We start from the raw sequence: 22,744 nt of genomic DNA on the forward strand, positions 1-22,744 counted from the left end.
TGTTGCAGTTGTCTGCTTCATGGTTCCATGGAGCTAAGGCAAGGTGTGCCAAGCTGATTTTGATAATAGTCATTACTTTAATGCAGAACTACAAGTGGTTTGGGCAAATTGAGGGCAATGCAATTTCCTCTTCTCTCCAGGATCCAGGGGGATTGGCGTAAGTAGGAGCATTCAAAGGTTAGAGGATTCATAGGATAGACTAACCACAACAGCTGCCCTACTCTCCTGTCCAAACACTGTGTAGAATTTGTCCCCAAAGATATATTAAAGTACTCACAAGAAAAATCAACTTTTATCCTAGTTTTCTTTTGGTCACATCGTTTTTGAAATTAAGAGAGTAAACCAGAGATAGAATTTTAGTAGTGGCCCTACTATACTACCAGTCTTAGCACTCTCTGAAGAGTTTACCAGCAGACATTTCATACCACTACTCTAGCTATCATTTTTTGTTTTTTAATGTGGCTATGGCTGGAAGAATCAGTTACTGTAATAACACAGACATAATGAGGCAAATATAATAGAAAGCTATCCCTTTGTTCATTTGATATCTCTCTCTTGCTGTTGCTGCTAGTGAAGCTTGCAACTGTTAGAGCCAAGGATCTGTGTACGAGGACAGATTCCTCAATATCTGTACACAAAAACTGCCCCAAGCACTTCCAGCTGCTGCTTTCCCCCACTTCTGGACAACACCTAGAGAAAATTTCTCCCTCTTTTCAATGGAATATCAGTAAATTTCAGTCCAAATAGCAGCATCAGGACGCCACGACAGCATCTTCAGAAAATGGCATTCTGTTCCTCCCTATATGTATGTAGGGCCCATTGCTCATTTCTCAGGCTCATTGATATCCCATTCAATATAAAACTTGTGCTTATGTCCATTATGTCCACCTTACTGATCATATTCTTATCTTCCTCTTATAAATTGTTTTGTCTATGTAACTAAAAGACTACGGTTGTGAGAACATCAGATATAATGGGTTATAGTTAAGGTCTCCTACTGTCGCCTAAGTAGGGGCTTCATCCCTTAACAAACAGCCAATCATTCAGATGGCAAACACCCAAAAAATCCATATAGGAAAGAGAGAACTTTAATGTAAAAGCATGGATAAAATCAGTGGAAGTTGCACTTTCTCATACACCTGGGAACCCACCAACAAGCTACAAAGCCATAGGAAAAACTAGGTTTTGTTAATTCTGCTGCACACGTGACCAGTTGGTATTTATTTTAGAATGCTATTTCTGTAAGTATGTTTGCACTCTTTGTTTTGATCAGTTTACAGCATGGAGTTTCAGACTGAGACTGGCTTGTGTTTAAATGCTTAAACTGATGTTCTTCTTCAGCTCTAATCATCTCAAATTAAAATGTTGCTTTTTAAAAAAATTAAAACAGTGTTATTTTTTTTTCTTTATGTAAGATTGTTTCATCATGTTCATGGCAACACAGATGCATATACTTGGCTTCCAAGAAAGAATCTTGTTGCTTCTTAAGTTGGTATCACCCACTCCATTTTCCACATTTACTCCATAGTCAGTCCAGGGCAAAGGTATTTTCTTCCTGTGTGGCTGACTAAGAAATCCCTATAATGGAAGAAGGCTCAAAGGCAATGGCCCCGCAAAGACTGAGGAATAATGTAGGGTGTCACTGATCACAACTATTGCTGACTTTATCTCAACACAAAGTTATATGTGGCTCAGCCCAACAGAGTATAAAAATGTAAGAACTAGCAAAAGAATTTGAAGGAAAGTGATGGGCTTGAGCTGATTTCAACACACATAATCCTTCCTAGTGCCCAGCATCATCACAGTGACAATATTATAGAGTGGTAAAGGGCATCACCTTGGTACTATGACTGAACTGTGTGTTACAATTGCTATATTTTGCTACCTGTAACTTACATTTGAAAGGTCATTTCATTATATTTTGTATCACTCTGCTAAATAAAAAATCCTGTATAGCATCAAATATCTTCAAATAAGTAAAACTGGTATTGAACACCATGCCCTACACACATGGAATATCTGAAAGGATTCTGGCACCCTGGCATGGCTGTTTTTCTTTCTACAATAATCCAAAGTCAAGAATATAAACAAGCAAACATTTAGAACAAGGCTTTTCTGTTTGTTAAAGATAGGTCAATTATGAAAGAAAAAAAAAAAAAAAAGATTTTTGAACCCATTTGCTCACCTTAATGGTTACAGAGACAATTACAACAATCATCTTCATTTAAGGTTATAAATTTTGTATGTTTATCTATGTATACAGAAGCAGGTATTTTAATTGCAGTGCAAATAAATTAACTTCATAATGTTTTATAGCATGTCATGAATAATATATAAGAAGTAAAGTGAGATCTAACTTCATATTTCCTGGTTTGGTGATAGTGATTAGTAGATTTGAATACTAAATCTAGCTGTAGTAAAGAACAAAACAGTAGGCTTGACTGGCAGAAGCTTTCATTTCCAAGTGTCTCATCACTGTCCCAATCACGTTTCAAGAGAGCACACTGTCCAGTGAGTCACTTCTTAGTGGGAAATGCCACAGTTCAAACCCAACTTTGTGGCCACTGCCTAAACAGTGCCCATATTTCATAGATTTAACCAGAGGGGTACTATAAATGTCTGTGGACTAGCAAGCCAATTCTTCACAAGACACTTTGGTTTTCTGAAGATGATTCAGTAAACCTGCTCCTCTACGTGGAAGTATTCCTTCCTCTTCCCTGGCAGTGCCCAAGGCCAGGCTGTATGGGAGTTTGAGCAGCCTGGGCTGGTGGGAGGGGTCCCTGCCCATGACAGGGGGTTGGAACTGCATTGACTTTGAGATCCCTGCCAACCCAAACCATTCTGTGATACATTACCAAATGTCACTCCATCCTTCTTATAAGGCTCTTCTCTTATTCCACCTTTCTGTGATGTTGAAGAACAAAGATATTTACTGGCTTTACAATGCTGCTGGCTTTGTGCCACTGCCAGTACTACAAAATGCAAAGTTGAATTGTTGAATTCCCAAGTCCTTTACTACAGTAGAGAAAAGTCTTTGACTGGCCTCAAACTCTCAGAAGAGAAATGGATTCTCAGAAATCTTAGAAGATCTGCCCTTCCCAAACACTTAGCATTTGAATGATACGTGGTATCTGTACCCCAAATAATAAATAAAGACTCTCCTACTACTACCCACTGTTCCAAGAGCACTGCTTGAACATTCCTGTAAAGGCCAGTAGTTTGAAGATTTGGGGATGAAATCAAACCCAGCTAGTAACACTATCCTTTTTGTTTTTACTGGATTTTTAAGCCAAAGAGGCACATGGGCCAAACTGCTCACAAATGAGTGCTTTCCTTGTAAACAAAGCAATGGTGGTTGCTCTAAGGTTGTTTTTGTTTGTTTGTTTGTTTGTTTGTTTTGGTGTGTGTGTGAACAATGTCAGGTTTTTCCTTCCTTAAAAAGTAATCCTTACCCAATGGCCCAGTTCTGGTATTATGACTTGATAATTCTGTTTGCAAAGGAAAAGATCCCGTATGTCAAAAGTCAACTCCTCTTGCTGAAAAAAATGGAACAGTCCAGTTTCAGTAACTGAATGAGATGCTGTATGACACTTGTAGATAAATACAAGCCCTTCTTTCCTTTTCACCATCTTTCGGTGTTTTGCAAGCAACTGCATGATAAAATTGTTATCATTAAAATATGAGAATTAAATCACTATCTAAAAATCTTGTCCTGTATGTGTTTTATGTCTGGTATCTAGAAAATGTTTGTATTATTGTAAGTAAATATGAAAAGTGCATATAAAATTGAAAAAAAAAAAAAAGTTGTGGTTACAAGACATTACATTTACCTCAGGAAAAAAATGCATTTATATGTGCATATGCTTGTGAATTGTTAATGTTACAGCAAGCACCAATTCTAGTAAACAGATTGCCTGAATTTTCCTTTTAAGAGGATAATGAAGCTCACATGTCACCAGAAATATTAGGATGACTAACAGGTGAGACATTAATGTTATTTCAGATTATTACTACCTCTGGCCTTTATGCGATTTTGACACAAAAGCAGCTGTGGCTGACAAAGTGCAGGTGCTTAGAACATAACACATTTCTATAGCAGGAAGGGTCCTTTTGACCTTCCACTTGCATGTTCCAATTTCCACAAATTCAAATATCATGTTTTAGCTTTAAAAGATGAGGGTGAGATAAATGTTGAAACAAATCCTAGATATTTTCTATTCTGTTTGTTGAATTTGATAGACCTTTAAAGCATGTTTTCTGAAAGGCAATTTCAGACATTTCTCTTAGCAGTGTCCAATTATGCATTGGCTGCAGCTCACTGTATCTATCAAAGTGTCACAGATGCTTTCATGTAGGCAATATATTGCTTTGTCAGACCCAAGAGAAGGGAAAAAGGAGGCACTCCAGAGTCTTTTCCTTAAGTAGGTGTTGAGGAAATTAGCCCCATTACAATTCAGCATGCATTAGTCCATTAAAGAGCTGGAGGAAGATTCCTTTGTGTAAATGACCAAATGGTCTCACTGTAAATTAGTATTAGTCATTTCCTGTTATTCTTTGAAGAAAGTTCTTGATACGTGATATTTAAGAGATCTTAATTTCCAATGAGTGTAACTTTAAAAAATAATTTAATGAAATAACACATTCCCATATATTTTAAAAGGTAATTAATTCTTTTTTAATATCATAAAATGAAATTACTTTTTGGCTCAAAGAACACAAGAATTTCTCAATTTGTAAACGCCCATATAGTTATCCTATGATTAACGTTGCTTCTTGGATACAAAGCTGCTCTTCCTTCCCCAGATCGTTTCTACTGCTGTTCCCAGATTTTATGGTGAACCACATCAAAGAACAGGCATATGGGCCCTCAGCCACAGGTCTCAGACATCTCACTTGGAATGCGCATGCTCAAGTAAAACCAGCAGGCCTGGCCTCCACAGGAAATGCTGCGCTTTGAGCAAAAAGATTTAGTACTTCGAGCAGCAGATTCAGCAATCAGGGACAGGAAGAGACCTGTTTCATGGATGGCTGTCATAGAAGTGAAAAGAGGGTTCAGAGCAGGCCACAAGGATGCTCAAAGGCTGGAGCCCCTCTGCTGTGGAGCCAGGCTGAGGGAGTTGGGGTTGTTCAGCCTGGAGAGGAGAAGGCCCCGGGGAGACCTCACAGCGGCCTGCCAGGGTCTAAAGGGGGCCGCAGGAGAGCTGGGGAGGGACCCTTGGTCAGGGGTTGTAGTGGTAGGACAAGGGGGAATGGTAGTTCTAGATTAGATATTAGGAAGAAATCCTTCACTCAGAGGTTGGTGAGCCCCAGGCCCAGGCTGCCCAGAGGAGCTGTGGCTGCCCCATCCCTGGCAGTGCCCAAGGCCAGGCTGGATGGGGCTGGGGGCAGCCTGGGCTGGTGGGAGGGGTCCCTGCCCATGGCAGGGGGTGGCACTGGATGGGCTTTGGTGTCCCTGCCAACCCAAACCACTCTGTGATTTTTCATTTTCATACTTTGGAGTGTCCCCTCAGCTGAACTACTGCTTTGGCTGTACAGCCATATAGTACAGGAGACTGGGAAACAAATCTAAATATGAAAATAACCCAACCACAAAATGAAAAGGACAGCTTTTAGCTCCAGTAAGTGCACACTTCTGGTCTGGTGTGCAACCATACCCTATGGAGCTAAGAGCAATGGTGTGCAGCAGAAGATAGATAGTCATGCTGCCAAAATAAATGCTAAAGCTGAAGTTATACACAAAGCTTCATTGTGTGACATAATCTCACATCATCCCGTAGGTTAATACCTTATTTTGGTATGATTGGTAGAGCTATGCAAATAACCTGACTCAAATGGCAGCAACAGTGAAGACAGACAGATTTGACAGATTTTTTTTTTCTCCTTAGTGTTTAATTGGAAAATAATAAGCCCGCTCAGAAAAATCCCACCATTAAATTAGGGCTCTTCAGCAGTCTAGAGACACAAAGTTAGGAGGCTTTGCAGTAGGGAATTGATACCTTGGCTACAAAGTTTGCCTATATATATATAATAATATATATATAAGTATAAGGTCAAATGAAAATGTACAAAAAACATGTAAAAAAAATGTATGCTCAGTTCTCTTCTACCACAGACTACAAGAGCCCAACAAGGTTACCATCTGTCAAAAAAAATGCAAAATAGGAGGCAGAGATACTGAAGAAAGTCCTCATGGAAACATGTGATAGTTGCAGAATTAAGATACCAAGATTATAAATGAAAAAGTGTAAATTCCTGCAGAAAACTCTTGAAGACAGTAGGCAGCAGCAAGCTCCTCTGTGGATTTGGAAAGAATGAGCATAGCTGAAAGTGCGGAGCTGTCATGAGGAGCTGCTGGGGATTTCTCAGTTTAGATCTTTTGGTACAACTATTTTGCACAGCTGCTAAGAGTCACAGAAGAGGACCTCATTTTCCAAACAGTGTTTGACAGTCATTTTTTTCAGCTATTCCAATCTGATGAATAATACAGTCTCTAAATCACCATACTCAGCCAAACAGACGCTTTAGTCAATCATCTTATTATGTATTAATTAGCTTATCCACTTGTTCTCAGTGTTCAGGTCTTTAAAATTGTCTGCTCCTGAAGGCTGTAGATAATTCTTACCAGACTGGACCTACATCAGAGAGCATAATATCTTGATCTCAATTTCTTCTGATTTACACCAGATAATAATTTTTTGTGTGTTTTGCTTTACCATAAAAAATAGAAATGTAACATAAGAAGTTTCTTAAAAAGTAAATATCCAGTGTCTGATACATCTAGGAAAATCTAGATATACTTAATGCTGCTTGATGAAATAGTATTAGGAATATTCATTTTCTAACTTGATTTACTTCACTACCCTAATTCTCTTAGTACTATTTTGATAGACCACTGAGGAGAGAGAAAAGAGCAATCCACAGTTTTCCATTTCAGTAGATGATAAACAAATTTTCCTGATTGAAATGTGCATTGGACCATTTAGAAAGCTGAAGATTACTGTATGTAACAGAATGATTTTAATACATACTTACAAAGAAAGCAATTTCCTGTTACTCTGTAATACCAATTATCCATTCAAAAGAGTCTGAATTTTACATCACCATGATATTTTTTTTTTAATTTCATTCTCTGATAAAAGGAAATGAGATTCCTTTATACTAGGTCTTTATTTTGACAAAGATGCCAATTAACTACTTTATACCATTTAGACTTCACTATTATGTGGATCAGAAAATGGCTTCAGCTATTCTTTTAAAATAAAGCAGCAATGTAATATATTATAAAAGCTATTCTAATCTCTGTGCAGTAAAAAGCGATCATAAATCACTAAAAGCTCTCTGCAGCATCATTTCCTTGGTTTCAGACTGGGCTACGAATCCCACAGATGTTAATACTCAGCCCATAAAGAGCAATTTATGAGGGTTTCCCCTCTTGACCAGAAGCCCTCAGTCTCCATTGGACATGTTATAAAAAAAATGCTGAAAAGGTTTTAGTTGTGTGAAGTCACAGGAACATTGCACAGATGAACATAGCTCCTGGACTGATATGCATTTATGCAGTTTGGACACTACTTTCCATACCAGAATTATATTGAGAGAATAAAATCAACAACACTTCCCCCAAAATGGAAATTTTATAACACAAATCTCATCATGGTGGTTTCTTTATAGGAGAAAGAAAGCAGAAGTTGGGTGATTTGGTCCTTAATTTATCTGTAAAACCATAGCAGTTAAACAATTCTAAAATAGCTAAAATGGTTGTACTGAAGTAGTGAATCCACAGAAGCTGCAAAATTGAATTATTATTATTTTTTTTCTTACTTGGAATTAGAAATCACAATACTTGCAATCTAGGAACAGTTATTTATTATTTTAGTTAGAGGTATGCAGTTCAAAGTATGTAAGGTTTCTCTTGATTAATGGCTATATAATTCTACATTGAATACCTGAAATCTGTCAAAAAAATTTAACACACAATATTGCTAGCAACAGTGAAGAAAAGTATCATAACACAGATATTTTCTTGTCTCAGATGAAGGATTTGGTCTATTTTGCACAGTAGTTATTAACACTTTCTGTTTGGGTTCCATCTCCTTTCTCCCACATTGTGTGTTTGAAACAGTTCTGATTGCCTCTTTATCAAATAATAAACTATGATCAGTAACAAAATGAAACTGATGCCATGTCCTTAAAAGAAGATGACAGTGAAATGTGAAAGGAATTTATAGTTAACATTTCCAAATCACATCTCACTTCTCAGAAAAGAACAGAAATTAATCTTTGCTAAACCTGGTGATGTTGTGAAATTCCAGAAACATATGCAAAAATGTTTACAGTTGTGCAAGTCATCTGCTTTCTCCCAATTAAAGCTGCCATTGTATTTATTATTGTGTCCCTGTTACTATAGCAATGAAAGCTATGTAAAAAAAATGGATAGATACTGACTGATTGCTGCACCTGATATATAATTTTTCACAATCTACCTTCCATTCATTATTTCCTAAATTGCTATAAAATAGCATAATTTATCATAACAGATATGTATGTACACACATGCCAATTACAGGGTCATCAGGAAACATACAGAAAGAAGTTGGTTGTTATATTAAGGAAAATGAAGAAATGAAATTATTTTGTACTATTTCTAAGTAACCATTCCTTACTCCAAAGTTATTGCATGGGGGGTAAAATGGAAGAGAAATTTCAATCTCACTTTAAGTTGACTGTTCAGCTTTATTGTAGATTAAATTACTGTATGTTTAATGAATAGTCCTCTTTTCTACTATCAAACATGCATCACATGTTTCACTTGTCTTTATTAGTTAAAGACAAGTTTATTATTGAAAGACAAGTTAAATTAATTTATTATTTTTTCTTAAGTTCAAATATCTATTAACATCAATCAAATATTTGTGCATTTAATTAAGCTATTTCAGTATTATAAGCATATGCGAATGTTGCTCAGCCTTTTAATACCTCTATACATTTTCCTTCTAAGCACCTTGATTTTATAGCCAGATAGAAATTTACAAATGGGGAATGCTTTTTGGCTCTTCATCTAGAAAGGCTGAGATTTTGTCACAGCAGCATTTACATTTTTCCTTTTGCAAATTTTTTTAGCTTGAGGTTTATTCCCCTCCAGCCACTCTCATTGGCTTGAATTTGCTGAGGTTGGAGGCCCTTCACTTCTCTCACTGCTGAAGGAAAGGGACTCAAATTGCCGTGCTGTGAGCACAGTGGGTGAATTGAGGACTTAATTTTGGATGGGGAAGGAAAAGTCTCTGCCAAAGGTGACTCACACCTGTCCAGCAGGGACTCTATATTGTTCCCACACATTAAAAGGAGGTGGGACATTGGCATGGAAGGCGCAGGTGCAGGGGTAGCCCTCAGCTCCCAAAGACATTCACATTTAGGTGCCTTCATATAGGCACATTTAGGTGCTTGTATATCAGTTTAAACTCTCATCCTAGCCAGCTGACATATAGTCAGCGGATATCTAGCTGGCATGGATGATGGAGCCATGACAGCAGCTCCTTCCTCCTTCCAATAAATGAGCATTTTGTTCAGCTACTACAGTTCATCATTTATGCATTTTTCTTGCATTTTCCCTCTTTTGCAGGCTACATAGCGAGTTGTGACCGAAAGCCACTCCACAGCACAGATGATGTGAGGTGCCTCCTTTCTCAAACAGCCGTTAGGACAAATTTTTCCTTCCATAAGAGAGTGCAAGGTGCAGATGGTTATACAAAGGAGACAAGCTTCACCCATCTTCACAACTACCTAAGCCAAGACTCAAACATCTCATACTTCATAAAATTAACGTCAGATGGTTGTAAGGCTATAAAAGACCAATGACAAAAAAATATGTTGCAGGGAACAAGAGAGAATATGAACTGAATTTGTGTCATGAAGTCTGAGATTCTGAGCTGAACATGCTATCTTATTTTGAAGTGTGATAGTGATGACATTTGCGAAGCCAGATGGGTTAATAAATCTGTGTCAATCCTGTTTCAATCTACCATGAAAATTCCTATCTTCATTTGTGGATAGTCTACCTGATCATTACATATGTGCTTCTTCCCATGAAATTAAACCTGTGCAGTGCACTGCCCAAAGCACCCAAAACAGAGTTCCTGCAACAACACTCTTACTAAATTTAGAGCCAAACAAACAAACAAAAACTTTTGCCAAAAGATGACAATGTTCTACCAACACATCAAGGTCAGAAACCTGGTGTTTCTGACCATGACTTTTCCCTCCCATTTCTTCCATTCCTACATAATTTGAAAGAAGGTCACTCTAAAGAAAGAAGATCAGCAACCAACTCATGCTAAATAGAAAATAAAATAGCATTTGTCTCACTATACTGCAAGACTGTTCTTGGAGAGTTTTTCTTCCACCTCAACCAAAGCTGCCAAGGCCAAAACACGGATTGGGCAAAGAAATGTTTTATTGATCCTGCTTGTATTTAATATAGGGAAGGATCTGGCACCTAGATCTTCGGAGTCAAGACAATGCTTACATTTTAAAAGCACTCTCAGAGGTAGAGGCACCATCTTGTATTCCGCACATGGGCCAGTTTGCTTTCCTTCTTTTGATTTATCCCATTTTAAATACATGAAATATTAGATATCCTGAAAGAGAAGTATAATCTAAAATTAATATACCAACCTTATCGCTTTAGTGATGCCTCCCTCTGCCTTAAAAAGTCCAGCAGTCTGGCTAATTTAGAAGTACAACACTCAGGATCCTTTGGATCAGATTATTACCAAGATCACGCCCTCTGTCCCTAAGCAAAACCGTATGGAGAAATGAGTACTCAGTAACAGAAATACGAGTTCTTCTGCAGTACAGGCAGGACCCACTAAAATTGCCTGGGTTCCTCCTTGGAGAGGAGGACTCCAGATTCCCTCCCTGTTTTTGGAGGATGAAAAAATTTAGCTTGATGGACAGAAGTTGCATCGTGCCATTTAGCATAAGGGACAGAGAATAAACCTTGTCCCACGTTTTGGTAGTGCAGAGAGCCACAAATATGAAGTCTCCTGGCTTATCCAGCAGTGGCTTGGAGCAGCCATGGAGCAGTTGCAGGTTTCAGGAGTGAGTAACCCGTTCTATGTTCCTCCCCTACTCCATGGATATATCACCATAGATATTGCTAATCTAACTCATATATAAGCACTGGCAATTTATTTATGTGCATGTGCATACACACACACACATATATATGTATATACACATGTATACAGACGAGGAACTGTCATCAGTTTTCCTGCCTTCTACCCAGCTTCAATCACAACATTTTAGCATAATTTGCATATCCTGCATTATCCATTTTCCTAATCACTGCTAAAGGAGGAACTGAAACTGAAATATTCAAATAAAATACAAAGGCCAATGGCTTTATAAAAAAAAAAAATGCTGTAGTGCAGATAGCTCTCACTGTGATGCTGAAAAACACATTAGTCCCCATGTTTCCCATCCACTTTGTTCTGTTCACTCCTGATGACCTGCTTTCCTCTGCAAGACACTCAGAAATCCAGGGAAGGAATAATATCTTAAAGAAATGCTCAGCTTGGAGCCTCCCCAGATTTGCTTACTAAGGTTGCAGTCTTTCCCGTGAGACCTTGTATAATCACATCAGTTGCTTTGATGGCTAAATAGACGCCTCTGACCCATCCTTCTTTCCCTCCCCCAGCACCCCCCACTTACAAATAACACCCTGAAGGAAAAGCACTGCCAGAGTGGTGAGGGCTTGCTGAAAGGGGAAGTGATGATAAAGGCAGTGAGGAGGTTTTTCCAACACTTTCTTGGGAGATAACTGGGCTGAGATATGTTTCACAGAAAGAAGTGACTCCTCGAACCTTCACTTAGAGAGGATAGAAAAGAATGTAAGTCATGTGGTTTACTGCATTTTGTCTTAGAAAAGAGGTGGTTTGTGCTAGGGTCTTCTATAGAATTCAGTGACCTTTTATTTGCCTAAAAAAAACATTAAGAAACTTGAGCAGAAACTTTTTTTTTTTTTTTTGTATGTGAGTGGTATGTAAAAGAAATTGAAAGTGAGAATAAGTGAGTGTTTATTACTTGCAGTACAATATGTGTGCACAGGAGTTTTCCCTATGTTTGTGACCTGTTGTTTTGTTGAAATGTGTTAACTAGGGTCAAAAATAACATGAAGAAGAGAGAATAGGCATATACACCCCTTTTAATTCTGCACATAAGAATGGCAGATATACTTTTCATGTTCAAAGTTCAGATTCTTATAATTTTTGTTTCAAAATAGAGACAGAAAAAAATCAATAACCTTAAGTTTTAAAGCAGTACTTTCTTTTACATATGTTTATGCTACTTGGTAATCTTGTTCTGTTACAGGCTAACATTTATTTTTTGAGACAATAAAAATGGATCTAATTTTACTTTTTTTTTTTGATAATTGAAGGCTTAATGAAATTTCTTTTTATTTTTGGGATGTTTTGGATTGTATTTGGTGAATGCTTTTATCAAAACAAACTGTGGGGCAGATACACTAATAAGTGACTATTGTTCGGGAAATAAAGAATGAAACCGAGTAGGAGAGTACATACTGGGCTCTTTGCTGGGGAACTGGCAGTAGAAGAGAAGACAACCTTCTGAAACTTGCAGAAATGTCAGAAACTGGTCTCTTTGCTTCTATGAAGCAGAAGAGATTAAAAGTTTAAAGTCTGCATTTGAAGTAGCTGCAATATATTTTATCTGCTGGGAGTGGCATACATGCATTCATCTTACCACAGATGCAACAGCAACATAAATGACTTAAAGTGGAATAAAATCTGTATTTTATACAAAGATGTTTTATTAGGATGATAAGGGTGATAAACTGGAGATAACTGGTATAGAGACCTAACAGAACCAGTACTGGTACTTCTCCCACACTGTGGTTTTTAAATTTTGATAATTCTTTAGTACTACATTTTGATTTTTTTTGTGATTATTTGACTTAACCTGAGACTATTTTCCATATCAATTGAGAAAATATCTTTGAAATCGTGATTTCTTTCTGTGGAATGAAAAGGGCAAATAGTGAAGTTAATAATGAGAAGTGAGGAACTGCTTATTAAATGACATACCTAGTGTGAATAGGATATTCAGAACTGACTTCTGGTTAGATACATTTCAATTTATTTAGAAAAGTGTTTCTAGGTAGAAAACTCTGACAGACAAAAGACGATGTAATTTGAAAATTTCATAGAACTTGTGGAATCACCAAAGTTGTGGCAATCAAAGTTGAAACATTATATGCTTGAGATAAATTGTCTTGTAAACTTAAGTGCTAAATATTTTTCTTACTGTGTTTTTTTTATTATTTTTATTTTATTTTTATTTCATGCAATACTTTACTTTTGCTGTGATCTTGAGAAAATTTTCTCCTATTTTGCATCTAAAGTTTTGTCCTCCAAGTATATATAGAGCTGCTAAGAGATCTTTCTATATCAAAATTTACATCATGAAAACAATCTTCAGAATTACAAAATGGCAAATTCATGATACTTTTAATGCATTTAGTACTTTTTGTTAATGGTACCAATCCAAAATCTTGTCCATGTATTTCATTGATTTTCTATGCCTTTCCTTTGTTGTAATAAAGTCATATTAATACAAGCTAGAAGTTTGTAGAACTGTTAATCACATTAACCAAATCTGAAACATTGCTTACATTAGGCAAAAACAAACAAACAAACAAACCAAAATAAACCCTGACACATTGACAGTACGGCCTTTAGGGCCCTAAATCTGGTAATACACTGTTTGTGATGATTTATGATTTCATATGGTCTGTATTGTTTGGTGAAATGATAGACAGCTACAGATAATATGGTTATTTCTTAAATTCAAAGAGATAATACCTGGGAAATATACTTGATGACCTTCAAGATCATCTGTTCCAACCATCCCCCTACCACCAATGTCACCACTAAACCATGTCCCTAAGCACCACGTCCAACCTCTTCTTGAACACCCCCAGGGACAGTGACGCCACCACCTCCCTGGGCAACCCGTCCCAATGCCTGACTGCTCTTTCTGAGGAGAAATGTCTCCTCATTTCCTACCTGAACCTCCCCTGGTGCAACTTGAGGCCATTCCCTCTAGTCCTATCACTAGTTACCTGTGAGAAGAGGCCGACCCCCAGCTCCTCACAAATTGCCCATGTACATTTTCCAGTTACTTACCAGTATTTTGAGGGTAATTTTGTGAACGGTTGTTTTGTATTCTCTCTTCTGAAGCCACACAGAGTGATGTATATAGTGGAAAGAGTCCAATGGGGGGCCACCAAGATGATCAAGGGCCTGGAGCACCTCTGCTGAGGGGAGGATGAGAGCTGGCACTGTTTGGCCTGGAGAGGAGGAGGCTTCGGGGGGGGGGGTGGCTTTATCTACATCTGTAAGCACCTGAAGGGAGGGTGTAATGAGGACGGATCCAGGCTCCTTTCAGTGGTGCCCAGTGCCAGGACAGGAGGCAGTGGGCCCAGCCTGAAGCCCAGGAGGTTCCCCTGACCCCCAGGCTGTGCCGAGTGGGTGGCAGAGCCCTGGCCCAGGCTGCCCAGAGGCTGTGGGGTCTCCTCCTTGGAGAGCTCCAGAAGCCACCTGGCCATGGGCCTGGGCACTCTGCTCGGGGTGGCCCTGCTGGGGCAGGGGCTGGGCCTAATCAGGTCTAATTCATCCTAACTCCTACAACAGTGGACAAGTCTATGGTCATTGAAGGCATTTCAACTCTTTTCTCTCAAGCTTCCTGTGGCTGCCACAGTTTCTTAGCTTCTTCAGAGCTTGCAACTGGCTGTTTGACAATTTGTCAATTGACAGCTCAAGCACTTACAAAAAGTGATCTCTGCACAGATTTAAATTATTTATGATAGCAAAGTAGCTGAAAATTAGTCCGACCTTAATATGCAAAAGAAAATGTGGCTTAACGCTTCAATTGCTAGGAAGGCTGGTCCTGTAAGTAGTCATTAAGGAAACAGTGTAATGTAAGGCAATCCTGGAAATTTTATGTGTTCACAGTCTGCTGGTGACTAATGATGTTTGCCCAGTCCTACCAATGACTGTATAATTACTAATCTTTGGAAGTTTAGCAGTTGCCCGTGAGTTGAAGCAGCAAGAAGAGCAGGCCTAACAGATGCAAAAGTTGAATTTACCTCATGTCACACAAGACACCTCAGGTAGTCAACCATCACTCTGAGATGTGATTCATTTCATCCTGAAATAAATGTGAAAATTAGGTGTCTCAGCAGGCAATTGGAGAGCTAGTGAAGATGTAGCAGTCTAGCTCTGAGATGTTTGCAGTGAGGTGGGACAAATTTCACCCAAAGGGGCAATCTGGGTGGACACTAACAGCCTTTATTGGGTCTTTATAAATCATTCTGTGGATCTCCACACTGGTTGCTACCTTCATTCCCTGGTGCTGGGAACTGTAAAGTGTACATTCCAGATTGAAAGAGTGGGATTTATCTCACACTAATTTTATAGGCAACAGAAAGAATCAGGAGCATTTTTCAGTGTTGTTCATCGGACTTACATGTTTACTTATGATGAGCTGATCTGTGCCTTCAGCTTTGGTGGTGACAAAGAGGGTATAGGATGGCTAGATCAGCTGCTGCCATCCCCTTTCAGTCAGATGCCATCCATGCTGGGAGACCCAGCAGGCTGGAGCTCTCAGCCAGGTTGTCTGCGGAGGGGAAAAAATATTGAGGCTGAACCTGGAATATTCAGAGGCTGGTGCCACAGGTTCAGGTAAGGCATGATAATGTAGAGGTGGGAAATTAACAAGGAAATATGCTGTCTATTGTCTCCCTTGGCAACCTCAATGGAGCTACATGGATGGTGTTAACTCAGACACACACTTGCTTCTTGTAGGCTGTTATAAATAGGTAAACTAAATGGGTTGAAGTAGATATAGTATTTGTTTTCCATATATAGAGATGTCTTTGGTTGGTTGGTTGGTTGTTTTCTTTTACCTTTCAAATCCGTGCAATATTTTATTTCTTCATTCATTATTTTTATTATTGTAGTGCTGCATGGGGGAAGGCAAGAGATAAGGGGTATAAATTGAAAGAACAAGTGGTCTAAATGGATTAAGACAGCCAAGAATTGAAACAGGTTGCTCAAAGAGCTTGTGCAGTCTCTGTCCTTGGAGATTTGCCTTGATAAAGCCCTGACCTCATGACTGACACTTCTTTGAAGAGTATGTTAGATTGGAGACCTTCTGAGGTCCCTTCCAACCTGAATCATTATATGATAAAAAAATTATGTGTTAATAAACAAAAGTTATTTTCATATATGTTTTAAAGATCATTAAACCAATGCCAGTTTGGTTTGATTAAATCATCGGCCTCATAACATATAGATTTTTTGTTGTTGAGGAAAATGTGGAACAGTTCTACAGAAGCTTTGACCTGCTGTTAGTTAAATCTTTCCTTATTCAGTCCAAGAAAGATATGCCAATGTGTTTTCACACCTTTCCGTAATAGCTCATGAATCCAGGAAGTCTAATAATTGAGAAAAAAAACTTCATTATTCATTGACTGAGGATTGAACTGGGGTGATTGTAATTGCAAGAAAAGGAAAGAAAATGTCTTTGACAATAATCTTGTTTCCTGGCCTGTCAAAATGAATATTCCTAAAGTGGAAAACATGGTTGGAAGAAAGCAGTCTAACTTCAGAAAGCTGTCTAGCTACACATTTTGATATTTGAAAAATATTTCATAGAAAATATGTTTGAAAGCTGAAAGAAAAAATTGTCAATGCTTTCTTTGGTTTCATTCTTGTTCTTCAGCTATTGTGATTTCATTCAGTATGCTCTGGTCTTCAGTCTGACAAAGGATAAGAAAACTTCATTTTAAAGACATATTAAACTTCACACTATTTTTTAGACGTTACAGGCCTTGAGAAAAAAATGGTGCTTGTTTCATGAGCAAAAATAGCTTTGCATTTCCACCTTTTGCCTCTTTTGGTCAAATTGCTAAATCAAGCTTTGATCACGAAAACAAACAAACAAACCCTCAGCCATACTTTGAATGCTATCCTCCCTGAGACAAGAAGCAACAGAAAGGATCTGGGGTATATTTTTAAAGAAGCTTGACTGAACCTGAAACACTTTTGGGGGGATCACTCAATGTTTAATATTGATTAGCTTTTATTCAGTAGTAGGCTGAGTAGCTCATAATTGCCTGTGAACAAAAAGTGTAATTTAGTCTTCTCCACAGCTTGTGGCTGCTATCAGTAGAAATTTTACTGCTGATGTGTGAAACAGCAATCAAAAGACTTAATTTCCTTTCCTTAATGGTTGTTCACCTGTGGAGCAATTTATAAAACCGCCTGTATCAGGAAGGGGCTCCCTTGCCTGATTTCCAGCTCCAGTCAAGGCCCCACAGACTCTGCCTGTCCTCTTGCTTTCTCCTAGCCCCTATCCTGAGCTTTAATCAGCAGCACCTTGGCTTCCTAGATTTTGTTGTAGTCCTAGGGGAGAACAGTGTGACAATCAGTTTCTTTTCAGGCATTTGAAAGGTGATTTCATGGAAGAAAGGAGAGAAAATTTTAAATAAATTTGCAACAAACCCAGAATTTTAATGGTGAACTTTTGCAATCAGGTAGTCTTTTATGGAAGTGCTACTTGGAGGGATGGGTATTTGTGGATGATTTGGCACAAGGCAGAATAAAGCAATTATTGTATTCCCTCCGTGTATTGCACAGAAATTGTGTCATTTCATGCATCATTCAGAGCTCTCATAACTAATACCACAGCATCTAAATTATTCTGAGTATCAACAAAACAAACACCACTTTGCCTAGTTCCAGTCTTGGAAATTTGGGAGTGAATCGTATAGTTCTCATTTTTGTTAAGATGTTATGCAGATTCCAGACATTCAGTTTGGTCTTGAAAATCTTAAAGTAATAAGTAATAATTCTTCCCTGAATGTTCTTTTTGACTTCCAGAAATGTTTCCACTCTGTGCTGGGAACAGTTTTTACTGTTCATATTTATCATTTTGTATGCTTATTTAAATGAGAGAGGTACGCAGCCTGCAAGAATTAAGATGTTTCACTAGTTAGTTTGTCACTGGCCTCCAGCTGTTTTCACTGGTTCTCTACAGTTCAGCAGCATGAGGACAACTGAAATCTGTGGAGAACTGAAATTGTGTTGTGTGGAGGGAAAGATGCAGGGAGTCAGCACGCAAGTTGTAAAATTACTTATTACTGGTATAACAAAGCCTCTTGATTCAGACTTGGTGTTTTCCTGGGATGGCTCATATAGTGCGTAGGAAGGAAGGGTACAAGAGCAGGTCATTATCTAAACTTTCCAAGGTGAGCTCTGACTGCTAGTTATGTAGTCAACTTTGAAGACCATGTTGAAGTGATGGTGGCAGCTTCTGGATGGAAAGACCTGGCTGCTTCCAATTTGAAATTCTTTCATGTAGACTCAGCAGTGATCCAGCCCTGGAACAGACAGGATCATTTCAAAGTCTGCGAGTAGGAATGCCCTGGCTCAGGTGCTCCATAACTGTGTACTGAATCAATAGTGTTTTCCTAGAGGCCATAATCAAAGAAAAAACGTCAAAGAAATATCCTTACAGAGCTTCTAGCACAAGGATGCAGGTCTGGATCATCTTACTGTGTGTACCATTTTCAAATTTTTTCTCTGTCAACGTATGTGGACTTCATGGGCTTGCTTTGAGGCTTTCCACAATGTCCTCCAGCTCTCAGTTGATCCCAAAGAGAATCAAACCACCCCCTAGTCTCGTCTTCTCTCCCTCTCCTCTTCCTCTTCTCTCTCTCTACTCTCTTCTCCTCTTCCCACACAGCATCCATCGTTGAATGGGTTTACAGAACAAAAGATCTTCCAGACAAAGCTAAGGGTATATTGCCATCTCCAGTGATGTTTCACCCAGCAGGCCTTTCTTCTGACACTTGTACACTGTTTGTTCCTGTGCTGATGTCCATGGCACCATCAGGATGGCTTATCCATCTGAATATTTACTTTGGCACAGTCATTTTCAATTTTGGTCTTTCTCAGAAGCAGCTTCCACATAGTTGATGGTGTTGCAGTTCAGTGGGTTTTACTATCCCAGTTCCAAGATTAAACCAGAACCTCAGGTTTGTCCAAATAATAGCTCAAGAGCATTTGTGCTAACATGTATCTTAAATAAGGTGGTGTAAATACCTTCTTAAAGTTACAGAGGTCTGCCTACATCCTATCAGATACATATAATTAAAAAAACAAAACAGAACAAAACAAAAAACATCTCATTGAAAAATGTATTGATTCTCTATTTTTTTTTTTTTTAGAAGATGGCTCAGAAATTTATGTTTTTGGACATGCATGGGCAAAATGTTTAATTTTCATAACTCATCTGTTCCGGAGTTACCAATTTTGATTTCTCTTTCAGTTGTTTCTGTTTGAACAGAATCAGTGACAGGAAGCAAAGAATGAAAAATGGCTGAGTTCATACTCTCTGGTACAAACAACTTCCGTAAGTTCACTTACGAATCTTTGGCTGCTATTGAAAAGAGAATTGCTGCCAAGAAGGATTGTCAAAAAAATATCATAGACCAGAAACCTGAGGAGAAACCACGTCCTCAACTTGACTTAAAAGCTTTCCAGAAATTACCAGCTCTGTATGGAAATCCTCCTCCAGAGCTCATTGGGGAACCACTGGAAGATCTTGACCCGTACTACAAAGATCGCAAGGTTAGAGCCAACCAAAATGTTTAGATCTTAATTTGTTTTGTTATATTGCTAAGAAGTGTTTATGTGAACAATGTCTTAAACAGTCTTGGTTATGTTTGTGTAGAAAAACTATCATCACTTTCTGGGTTGAAATAATGCAGAAAGTTAGCACAGCTGAACGACATGCTGTAATCTTCTAAAAGACAAAAAAAAAGCTTAATTTTGGATTATAGGAATTAAATGATATAAACTTCATTAGCATTTAAATCAGAATTGAAACATCGAACATAAAATGGATAAAGGAAGAAAATGAAGTTTTGAGTCAGATCTACAAGAAATGATAATTATTTTGCAAATTTTCTTAATTTTTATAGTTTGAAACTGTCTTCTGACTCAGTGGTTGTGCTCTGCTTACATTTACAATAAATGATCATCTAAGTGTAATTTTTTTAAAAAAAACGTTTGCTGATGGATACATAAAACCTAATTATTCAAGTTGTATATTCTAGTCAGGAAGGATAGAAGAATATGATTTTTAATAACAAACAGAGAAATGACATCTAATCCACTGGAAATTAAGTTTATTGCTTGAGTATTGCTTAATACCTTGAGCTAATTTCTACAGTCTTAGAGGTAGAAGATCACTATCAATACTAGCAAATAATGTTAAAGGCTGCAAGTCTTCCTTCTACCTCTGTATAGTGAGATTCTATGAGAGGTCCAACTTAAAGAGAATAGTCATAAGCAAAATTTGTTTTGTGCAAAACTCTTAACGAGGATCAAAGTTAAAAAGGGAAGTTCACGCTGACATTTATTTTTTTCCATTTTGATAGTTAATGGATATCAATTTATGATAAAAGGAATGCAAAATATTATGAAGAGTCTTCTCTTTTAAACAAGCAGAGTGAAGTTAATATCAAAGTCATGCTCATCATTCATAGAACTAGATGTAATACAAAAATGTGTTCTCTGCTCAATTTCCTGAAAGTTTTATTTCATGTTGCTTTATTTTTATTTTAAAGATTTTCATAGTGCTAAACAAACAGAAAACAATCTTCAGGTTTACTGCTACACGTGCCTTATGGATCCTCAGTCCTTTCCATCCAATCCGAAGAACAGCAATTAAAATTTTAATACATTCATATCCTTTTCTTGGCTTCATTCACTCTTTTTTTAATTACAAAGACCTGTGTAATCCTGTGCTGTTATACCTTGCAGCACTGAATGAATAGCTTTTTATTCACTCCAGACAGCTTCTAATTATGGATTACCTCAGAAATTACTCCTGTTTGATGTTCTTGTGCTATTTAGTAATAAATAGTTTCATGAGTACTGAGGGTTTTGAAGCCTGATTTTCTAGCTATTTTGTGTTTTAGACTGTTCTCTGATGTTGATTATGTTATGTCTAATCAGTATCTTCTGTTGAATCCTTTTTCAATGAGAAAATGAATAAGGTCTCTATCCTTTATCTCATACTCTGTTTATACATACCGTGAGAATTAAATTCAACCCCCATGCCAAAGCAGATCCCAATGAGATGGGTACACATATGAAAACACAGAGAACAATTTTGAAGACTTTGTTTCATTTGGAAATCAGATTTTAAAAATATATCTTTGGTATATGACAATGAAAATTTTCAGGGATGCTGTTGTAGGGAAGAAGGATGTCTTTGAAATAAAAAGGTAATACAGATCCCAAGTCATACATTTAGGGGATGGGACTCACTAGTATAGGTCTCCACTTTGGTACTTGGAAATGAGACCAGGGCAAAAAAAGCTGTCACTCATGGCTGAATCAGGCCCAGCATGGTCTGCAGTGTATCATGCTAGGTTTCCAGCCATCTTCTCAGCAGCACTGGGTTAACTGGGATGAGTCTGCAGCTGTGGCCATAGCAGGGTACAGACATCCCTAGAGGAGTGACGGCTCTCCTCTGAGGGTTTCCCTGGGCAGCAAGTTGGCTGATGCTGGCATTTCAACACTAGTGGTCCAGCTCTTAGGTTTGTGACAGTATTTGACGATGCCTACAATTAAAGGCAGGAGAATTTGAGGGAGGACAGAAGAGATTGTTGACAGAAAGGGTAGATGTCTTTCCCATGAACATCTACCTCCTGGGTTGCTCAGAAGTGTGGTATGACACAAGACATGAGATTCAGCTCCAGAGACAGGCACTTAAGCTCAAATATCAACATGTGAGCTAGATGCCCAAGTTCCCATTCATACGTTATAGTCAGTGGGTCCCAAAGAGCACGTGGACAACCCCAAGAGTTGTCTAAACATAAGCATCTAATGTCCTTTGAGACACCCACAAATATCATGGCAGACTTTGCACTGTCACTTCAAAAGAGTACAGGTCTCCAGTTTAGTCAGTTTTGGGCTTCAGGTGTTTGACCTCTGGTGCTATTTAACTTTTGTGAAATATTCAGTTTATTTTTTAAAAATACACTTACTTTGGAGTTTTATGAGGACAACTTTATTATCATTTACACTGCAGCGGTGATCAAGACATTCAATTTGTTACCTACAAAACCTTGCTGTCAGCACTTGAAAATTTCTCAGTTTATTTGAAGATAAAACTCCACAAATTTCACAGGTTGTGAAGAGGAGAACAAAAAGTGGAAAGAGAACAGTGAAATATGTTTTAGACATATGAACTTATACCAACCTTCCTTGTGAAAGGAAGACTGGAGCTTAGGTGATATCAGCCTAAATTCTCAACTCTATCCCAATTTTCCCTGAGACCTTGAACAAGTCAGACAGTCTCTGTTTAAAAATTCCTCTGCTGTAAAATTAAATTTAAAATGCATCATTTCTCTCAGTCTGTCTCAGTGGTTAGGGATCATTTTACCAAGTCTGCAATGCACAGAGCAGCAGATCTCTAGCCTGTACAGCAGTTAAGATGACATAAATAACAACAGCAGTGTATTGTAATCTACATGTACATGCAGATCTTACATGTGCTTTAAACTCAAAAAAAAAAAAAAAAGTATTAAGTTTATAACCAGTGGAATATATATGTAAATATGTTTCTAAATCAATGTCATATTCTT

At 38.0% G+C, this 22,744-nt stretch overlaps 1 protein-coding gene across 1 annotated transcript in view; it reads left to right on the top strand.

The window, feature by feature from the left end:
- Positions 1 to 19,425: 19,425 nt before the first annotated feature.
- The window catches only part of LOC121065854 (sodium channel protein type 5 subunit alpha-like), a 36,828-nt gene continuing 33,509 nt past the window's right edge, over positions 19,426 to 22,744 (top strand). Inside the window, 2 exon segments of the mRNA XM_040548971.1 lie at positions 19,426 to 19,715; positions 20,717 to 20,835. Of these exon segments, the coding sequence (XP_040404905.1) occupies positions 19,461 to 19,715; positions 20,717 to 20,835 (374 nt within the window). The 5' untranslated portion in view covers positions 19,426 to 19,460.

Source organism: Cygnus olor, chromosome 2 (assembly GCF_009769625.2).
Source record: "Cygnus olor isolate bCygOlo1 chromosome 2, bCygOlo1.pri.v2, whole genome shotgun sequence".
In the NCBI taxonomy this organism is placed as follows: domain Eukaryota; kingdom Metazoa; phylum Chordata; class Aves; order Anseriformes; family Anatidae; genus Cygnus; species Cygnus olor.